Raw genomic sequence first — 8,959 nt, 5'->3', positions numbered from 1 at the left:
CAGAGTGTTACCACTATAGCAGACTCGGACTCTACATCCAATGGTGTGATCAAGCTGTGGAGATTACGTCGAGCCGCTTGGTGGATCTGTTGCATCAAAAAAACGTATGAAGCGAAGAGGAAAAGTTCAACGAACGATGAGCGAAAGATAAGTACTACGCACGGTAAAGAACTGACAAGGAAGTTCAACGGCCGATGAGCGACAAGGATAAGTTCAAACGCACGATGAGCGACACCAAGGATAAAAAGTACTACGCAAGAACAACGACAAGGATAAGTTCAACGGCACTATGAAGCGACAAGGATAAGTACTACGGCACGATGGCGAACAAGGATAAGTTCAACGGCACGATGATCGACAAGGATAAGTACTACGGCACGATGACAGACAAGGTAAATTCAACGGCACGATGAGCGACACGGAAAAAAGTTCACGGGCACGATGAGCGACCAAAGGATATACTACGGCACGATGAGCGACGAGTCAAGTCCAACGGGCACGATAAACGACGAAGTATCACTATCCAACGGCACGATGAGCGACAAGGATAAGTACTACGGCACGTATGAGGACAAGGATTAAGCTCAACGGCACGATGATCGACAAGATAAGTACTATGGCACGATGAGCCGACAAGTAAGTTCACACGGCACGATGAGCGAAGAGGATAAGACTATGGCACGATGTAGTGCAAGTACAAGTCCAACGGCCGTATGAGCATGAGTAACAAGTCAACGGCCCGATGAGCGGACGAGTATAAGTTCAACGGCACGATGAGCGACGAGGAAAAGTCAAAGTGACGACGAAACGAAAAGGAAAAGTTTCAACGGGACGAGGAGTGAGGAGACATTCAATACATGCTATAAGATTGATCTTGTCTATTTGAGTGCCTTGGAGAGGCTTGATACTCTGAGGTGTTATCTTGGTAGCAATATAATAAAACGTGTATACCATTTCTTAAAAAAGAAAAAAAAAGACATTTACTGTCTCAGGCGGGAGACGATCTCTTCACCCCACACCCGGAGCGGCCTGGCCTATGGGCCTGGCCGTGAGTAGGTACAATCTGGAATACAGTGGTCTCCTGCAGAAGGTGATAAACACTATTCAGAGTGCAAAACTCCTCCCACCATGTCTCTCTAGGCCTGTAAGTGGAGGTTTTTTGAAGAATGGTGCCTTCCCAAAAAGGGCCACACCTCTTTTCATGTCCTGTTGGGTGAGATTTTATCATTTCTACGACCTGATTGATAACACAGAGCTTTTTTTTCTACAATCAAAGTTATACCTGGTGCTATTGCTGCATGCCATGTGCTTTGAGGGAAAGACGGCTAGCCACATACCTTTGGTCGCGTTTTATGAGGGCGCTCGCAGGCTCCTCCCTGTTTTCCAGGTTCCTGGTGCCCTTATGGGACTTACCGTGTTTTAGATGGCTCACTCAAACCCCATTGAACCCCTGGAAAGAGCTGACATAGCCCTGTCACTGAAGACGAGTGCGTTACGGCCCTGGCATCCGCCAGCGAACGTCAGTGATATTTCATGCGCTCTCTGTACATCCTTCGGTGCACCTCAGTCGCCCCGTGGAAACGAGAGTGTTGCTGAAGCCCAACCTTGCCTTTATACTATGGTGGTGGTTCATGTTACCCCAATTTGACATTGAGGCATTTCTCCGCCGCTGTGTTCTCGGGGAATAGCAGTAGAATTTGCTGTTCCAGTTCGTGCTTACGCACTTATATGGACCAGGTCAAAGAGTTTCGTTGTAGTGACAACTCTCATATCCTGGGCTAAACCCTCAGAAGGGCAAGCCCTCCAAGAACGGCTCTCCCACTGGATTTTGTGGAAAGCGATTGCTTTGGCCTATACCGAGTCAGGGTTTCAACCCGCAGCCGCAGAGCCGAGCCTCCGAGTCCCTGACTCCTCTGGTGTGAGGGAGAGAAGCGTACATCCTGTGCTTTGTTCAAGGGTGTTTCCATCCAGGACATTTGTGCAGCAGCGAGCTGGTCCTCGCCGCTCACTTTTTTTCCGCTTTTACAGGCTAGACGTCTCTGCTCCTAGTGTGGCCCGAGCAGTGCTGGGCCCCGTGTTGAGTCAGAGCTCTACCTGTTAAGTTCTGGTTGGTTTGGTGATTTTCGAGATAAGCTTGTCTGGCAATACGGGAGCTTCAATATCCCATAGTGAGACATCGAACGGAGTGTTATGAATGAGAACTATAGGTTACTTACGTAACCCCAGTTCTCAGAGTAACATGTAGTGAGATGTCTCACCAGACGGCCCTCCTTGCTAAGGTGAAGTGAGAAGAGGTGCTTATTTTGAATGACGCTGCGACGTGGCGCAAGCTACTTATAGGGTGGGTGGATTCCCTGACGCTGACGTCAAGATCACCAGCCAATCAGGATTGGCGTAATGAGATTGATGCTTCTGCTCCTGCGATGAGGCGCATCCCATAGTGAGACATCTCACGACATGTTACTCTGAGAACTGGGGTTACGTAAGTAACCTATAGTTTTCAATTGTTTTCTCTTCTTCCCAAATATTGGATACTGGCACGTCTCTAGGCTTATAAAATCATTTGAATAATAGAGAAAAAGAAAGGTCCGTGGTTCAAAAGTCGACACCGATTGATTTTAAAGGGTCACAAGCCAAAGGTGATGGAACACAATGCCCTGTCAGATATATATTGACCCTATATCTGAGAAATCGTTATTTTTTTCATACAACGTCTAATTTAGACCAATTACAACACCTATATTCAGCATGTTCCTCACCCCTCTGCTCAATACTCCACTCTTCCCACCATCACTCCCCCTCCTTTACTTTTCCTCCTTGCATTTTCTTGTTCTGACACTCCAGTTTCTTGAAATGCTCGGGGCTTTGTGCCAGTTTTGGAGGATGAAACCTCAGCGCCTCTTATCTGTTTGCACACTGAAATCCCATCTCCTTTTCTGCTTACTCACGCCTCGTTGCTCTGCCTTTCACAATACAACAGTGTTCTCTACTGTAAGCTCATTATACTCTGTTTGAATGGATTTGGATGCATTTAATCACAAAGAAAATGCTCTTATTTTTTCCAAATGCCAAGAATAACAAGCAATTAACACCTGATCATAGACATGACATTATAACACACAATGTTGGTCATAGGTCTGGTTTCCTGGGTTACCACATCACAATCGGTGGTGGTGGTTTCCCACTTAGTGAGCAGTGTCCTGTGGTGGAATTGGTTATTTGATCTATTCAATCTATTTTATTTCCCAGTTGCCATGAACAGATCTTTGTGCGTTTCTGAGGGATAAATCTATGGTGTGTTGTCTGCTCTACTGTAAGCTAATGGAGGGTAAAGACAGGAGAGAGAGAGGTACTGGTCTGAGATGTCTGCATGAGCGCATAGCTCAGCGAACTGAAGAGACAAGAGTCACTGAGGGGAAGCGAAGGATGCATCAAGATGAAGAATGTAATGTGACTTTAGCTTCGGCACAGAGAACACAAAGCGAAATAACAAAAAGGATGACAACAGCAAAACAAACCAGCATCCACAAGCCTGGTGGATGCTGGTTGAAGCTTCTCCAACAAGATGACATTTGTTCACTGTTTCTGATTAAGACAAGTCTCAGACATTTGTTTTGGTGTCCGTCTGATGAGCCCTTGTAGACTGAATGAAGAGATAGCATATTTGTTATTCTATGGTTTTACTGTGAATTGTTTTAGATACTGGTGGTAGGGAAATGGTTAGGCTTTCCAGTGTTTACAGTACAATTCACAGTCTTCTCTCGCAGAAACTGAGCACCAAAAAGTTTTGTCAACATCTGACTAATATATAATAGCAGTATAATCCAGTTCAACACATTTTATTAAAAGTTGTATGATTCAAGGAATCATTGGCCTGAGAGCAAGTGGTCCAAAGTTAGTGAGAATAGGAAAACACATCCTGCTCTTAAGGCTTACAGGTTTGGCTAATGTTAGCTTTTTTTTATAAAAATCTGAGAGTAGGCATACTCCTCAAACTATTCCAACATTATTATATATATAAATATATATGCTGTGTTATGACCCACTTCGTTTTTTTAAATATAAAGCAAAATGCTTGCTGGCTAAGATTGGTTAGTAGTTTAAATAATGATTAGCTAACAGCTAGCATTAGCTGACATTTAACTGGCACACTTTCATATACCTTTTTTTTTTTAAACAGAGATTTTATTTGGAGAATATAAACCTTATTGAAAATATTTTCTATAAGTTTTTTAAGAGCATGCTCTTCCTTTTACATTATCATGCTCCTTCCACATTAAAATTCCCACACTACTCTCTCTCCCTCTCTGTGCCACCCCCTGCTCCCCCCAGGGCTCCTCAACCTCTGGTCGGACCCGTAGCTTCTCCCTCCTCCCCCACCTAACCCCATCTTCATCCCCGGGTTCTCAGAGGCATCTGAGCCACGCCGCCTCACCCGGCAACATCGTAACCATCACCCACCACAAATCTCCGGCTGCAGCTCGGCGGGCCAAGAGTCTGTACCCGGAACGGCTGCTGGAGGTCAAAGAGGTGGGTGTCAAAGGCATAACAGTATTTTTTACAAAACCCTTGGCTTCATTACTTGGAATTCAAAGAGGAGGCATAGGCAATTGATTTAAACGTTATTTCAAGGAAAGGAAGTAAACAGGTGAAAATGCACTTTACTAGTCAACATGACCACTAGCAAGCTAATTCTTCTTTGGGATCTACTGCACAATTATGTCTTGTACAGCAGCACACACAACTAAGGCTAATTATACACAAGGCCATGGCTCTGCAACAAACAGATACTGATAATGCAAAATGACCGGACCTGCCATGCTCTGCCTCTGATCAGCTAATACTCCATTTACCATTTGTTCGTTGGGTTAAAAAAAGAAGGTTACCCTCCTGTAGCACAACTCAGGTTCTTTTCTATTAATCATGCCAAAATAAATCAACATAATGGAGGTCATTTTAATAAAAAAGCCCCTGACTTTTAAATATGGATGATGCAATTTCCCATACAAATTCTAAAACTGATGTTCTGTGAGAAAGTCAAGTGAGGCATTGAGTTATTCTGAACATATGTATTTTGCGTGGCCTTCAGAGCCTCTACAGATCAGGTCTCAGGTGGGACACTGGTGCAGTGAGTTCAGCAGATATTTCTGGCTTCCTGGCAGCCTTGACACTGACTGCAGTGTGCTCCGTCTTCACTGTAAATTAAACTCTGTTGGCATTTTTATGGTATATATCAATACTGATTAACATGGCTGTTGACAGAGGGAAGAGCTGGTGGAGCGTATGTTGTTGAATCAGGGTCAGTGTGTGCAGTCATCAACATAATGAGGTTTTTAAGTGTCCATGTGTACAAAAAAGATAAATTGTAAGTGCCAGCCAGCTAATCCCTGAATTTATACATTTTGATTTCTATTTCAACAAGAGCTTACATTCACAGACCTGCAAGCACCTCCTGCAGCTAATTAAAAATCCCTTTACTTTACATTTACAATCAGTTTCTGATTTAGTTTGAGCTTTAAATCCTCATTAATTCTCCTCGCCTCAGTTAACAGACCTGCCAGTTGTAGGGACCACTCCTTCCTCATCTGCCACATCTCCATACTTTCCCCCTTTGGTTTAGAGATGAAATGTGCTCTTTGAATCGTTGCCAGGCAGCCGTTCATCTTGCCACTGAATGATGGAAATAAGATGACTTGGCAATAAGGAAGGAGGAAGAAACATGGACAAGCAGAGACAAGAGACTTTCTAAATGTAAAACACAACTGTTCATGTAAAGTGTTGGTGCGGAGAACAAAAATAGAAGCTGACAGAGAATAGTTCATGTAGGCCATCATGAAAATAAATCCTTCCTAACCAGATACTTGCTTTGTCCTTCAGCTGCTGAAGGTGTTAGGGGGTTCACTGCTAAAATATTCATTGTATTGTTTCCTTTATTATCCATTATGCCTTTTATTAAAGATAAAGTTACAAAGGACTTTTTCTCCCATAAGTTGTGACACATCTTCAAGTTACATTTCAAATACTTCGAAAAAATGATGTGTCGTTAAGTCATCGAAGACGGAAGCAGTGAACATTTTTGCTTTTTGGACTAGGCAGTTCCACGTCAGCTTCATTCAGCTCATTGTTTTGGCTTCTTAGCAGTTTCTGTTTTGATCGAGTGGAACCGTTTCAGAAAGACTCAGTTGGTGACTTTAATTAACCTTAATTGGTGAGGTGTGTGTGTGTGTGTGTGTGTGTGTGTGTGTGTGTGTGTGTGTGTGTGTGTGTGTGTGTGTGTGTGTGTGTGTGTGTGTGTGTGTGTGTGCTAAATAGCCCCTCAGGAGCTGATGGAGACCAAAAACAGAGCCAAAAGAGGACAAATGTTGCTCTAAAATACAGATTTGTAGCTGTTTTTGTTCTATGTGTAATTAGGTCTGTTTGCGATGCCGTAATTACAAAATGCTCGAACCAATTTCTTTTTACATGATCAATTAATATGTTGTCTGTTTGTATATCTTGTTAATTTATCCGTCTATAAAAAAAGCAAAAACTGCCCATCACGAGTGAGCCTAAAGTGTTACACGGATTAATAGATATTCAAATGTCTATAAAATAAAGAAAAACAGCAAATCCTCCCATTTGAAAATCTGCAACCATGGAATGTTTGGCATCTTATTTAGATAAATGACACATTTTTGTCTATTTAAAAAATACTGCTTGCCTATTCATTTTAATTGAGACCTCACAGTAGGATTGGTGTCTCCTCCAAACTTGAAACAGTGAGCAGACGACCACCACACCATCAGATAAACAGTTTAAAAAACTTGGCATTTACCTCACCGCATCATCTGCTTCCTCGGCTTGTCATTCTGATGACGCCGTTGGAGTCGCATCAATATTTCATGCAAAGATCTTTCTTTCATGCCTTTCTTGCTCATTGAAGACCTGGCTGGCTTCAAGTTGTTAAATTCCCCATTCAGATGCACCACGCTGTGTGTTTGCCCGCTCTCGCTGAGAATGTCTTGCCTAAGTGATTCACATTCACATTCACGATTGGAGAGTAATTTCTCACCTCTCCGTAGAAGAGTCTGTCTCAAGTGAACCCGGGAAAGTTTGAGTAAATACTGAGCAGATGGTGTGATCATTAAGCAAAACAAACACTCCTTTGGCGCTTGTGGTTCCTCTACAGGCGGAGAAAACAAGGCCCTCTGTGATGTGTGATTCATTTTTACTTTACACAAGAACTGGGTTGCTGCCTCCTTTGACCTGACTCACATCTGCCGTCATTTAGCTTCTCTCTCCACAGTTCCTTCTCCGCTTCCCTCCCTCCTCATGTCATGTGTTGTTCTCCTTCCTTTTATCCATAACGGGCTCATAAACTTGTCTGACAGGTTTGGCGCAGGGCCGGGGGAGGCTGGAGTCGAGGAGTGTGCTTGCTCCATGATTTATGCACCACGGTAAACAGTAGAGACCAGAAAGCTGCTCCGAGCTGATTTATCACAGGATTTATGGTTTATTGGTGATGTTGTTACGTTCATCCCATTTCTTTTCTGGCCACTATTGCTGATAATATTCATACCAGTCTTGATACTTTCACGTTTGATTCCCCCAGCCACAGATGCTCATGCAGTAGCTCTCTTTCAAACACTCATGGTGGGAACAAGTCTTTGCAGCTCAGTGAACCTCCACATGATCTGCCTCCCCAGCTCAGCCATGTTGACCTGCCAGCACGCACTGAACCGTCCTCACATCCGGCAGGAGGCTCACACATGCAGCGCAGCAGCACAGAGTTAGAGTTGTGCCAGTTCATGGTTGTCTCACAGGATTAAAGTTTCTACTGCTCACCTGGCTCAAAGGCTCTGCAAAATGTCAATTTCTTCCTATCTCCATTTCCCTAGTTCTTGTCACAGGCTTTCTGCGAAATTGCCACAAGCCAATAACCCTAACAACATAATTGTAAACTTTGGAAAACTCCCTTTCAGCCACAGAAGAGATTATGTTAGAGTTTTATCAGACTTAATAGAACACTTTGGGACACACTGAATTTGATGTGTCTTTGTATTGTTTCGTGTCAAGACAATAACATGCAATCCAGGAAGGATTGAGATGCTGTCAGGGCGAGTTTGTGTTACAGATTCATAGTTTGTCTCCAGTCTCCAAAACATGCAGAAGTTTATAACACAGCCTAGCCCTAGATCTTACAATACTGGTAAATGAACATGGTGACCATTTTATTTTCCTGTTCTTCTCTGCGTCGATTACCCCTCTATGCATATACAGGTTTTTTTTTACTCATTCCCGCACTGTTTAATTAATCCTGTGAGTATGAAATGTGGGAATGGATGGTAGAGATGAGAAATCTTCCCATGTCTATGACTTGACAAATGAAAATCGTAGTGTGATTGCAGTGAATTGACACTAAAGCTGGGATGATAAGCTATGATTCATGGTTATTTGGTTTTTAGGTGCATTTATGTTGTTTAGCGCCAACCTATTTCCTTATTTCATTGTCATTGCAAGTTGCATGTTTTGTATTGACATCTTAAGCAACAGTAACATCACAATATATATGCTGTACCAAACAGCCATGCATAGTGTATTGTTTGAAATCAAAAATAATGATAACAGCAATCAAGTTACACAGATATTTTCTGTATAGGAGTAACCTCGAGTCATTATAAAACAAGGAACATTTTCATTTTTCCAATTGCAGTCCTGATAAATGTAATGATGGAACATAAAAAAAAAAAATACATATTGCTGTCACCTCCCATCCATCTGTCTCTCCACTGGCTGTGTGACGGTGGGAGTCAAACCACATTACCGTCTCTCCTCGGCCAGCTTGTCACGGCTGATGGGAACTCATCAAACGCCTCAACTATCAGTGCAGCAGCACCACTGGGCAGTGCAGCAGCAGAGCTGGAGCACTGGGGTTAGGCTATTTCTGGAAGCATCACTGGTCCTGTTGGCTCCAGAGGGG

The 8,959-nt window shown here is 43.2% G+C and overlaps 1 protein-coding gene and 1 long non-coding RNA gene across 4 annotated transcripts in view; both read left to right on the top strand.

The window, feature by feature from the left end:
- Positions 1-8,959, top strand: part of LOC104959217 (oxysterol-binding protein-related protein 10-like) — a gene marked incomplete at its 3' end in the record, with an annotated part of 34,479 nt that overhangs the window by 17,117 nt on the left and 8,403 nt on the right. The window contains exon 5 of the mRNA XM_010787088.1: positions 4,333-4,530. Within this exon, the coding sequence (XP_010785390.1) occupies positions 4,333-4,530 (198 nt within the window). The remainder of the gene's footprint in view (positions 1-4,332; positions 4,531-8,959) is intronic.
- LOC104959216 (uncharacterized) lies at positions 250-866 on the top strand. Of its 3 annotated transcripts, none has more exons than XR_799837.1 (3): positions 251-392; positions 489-563; positions 719-866. It is a non-coding gene; the product is annotated as an uncharacterized lncRNA (long non-coding RNA). The 3 variants fall into 3 exon arrangements; XR_799838.1 differs by having other exon boundaries at positions 253-392; positions 515-563; XR_799836.1 differs by lacking the exon at positions 489-563 and having other exon boundaries at positions 250-392; positions 696-866.

The sequence above is a fragment of the Notothenia coriiceps genome, unplaced genomic scaffold, assembly GCF_000735185.1.
Source record: "Notothenia coriiceps isolate Sejong01 unplaced genomic scaffold, NC01 NC01_scaffold00030038, whole genome shotgun sequence".
Lineage (NCBI taxonomy): Eukaryota > Metazoa > Chordata > Actinopteri > Perciformes > Nototheniidae > Notothenia > Notothenia coriiceps.
Note: the sequence above shows the minus strand (reverse complement) of the source record. Positions and strands in the feature narration are given on the sequence as shown.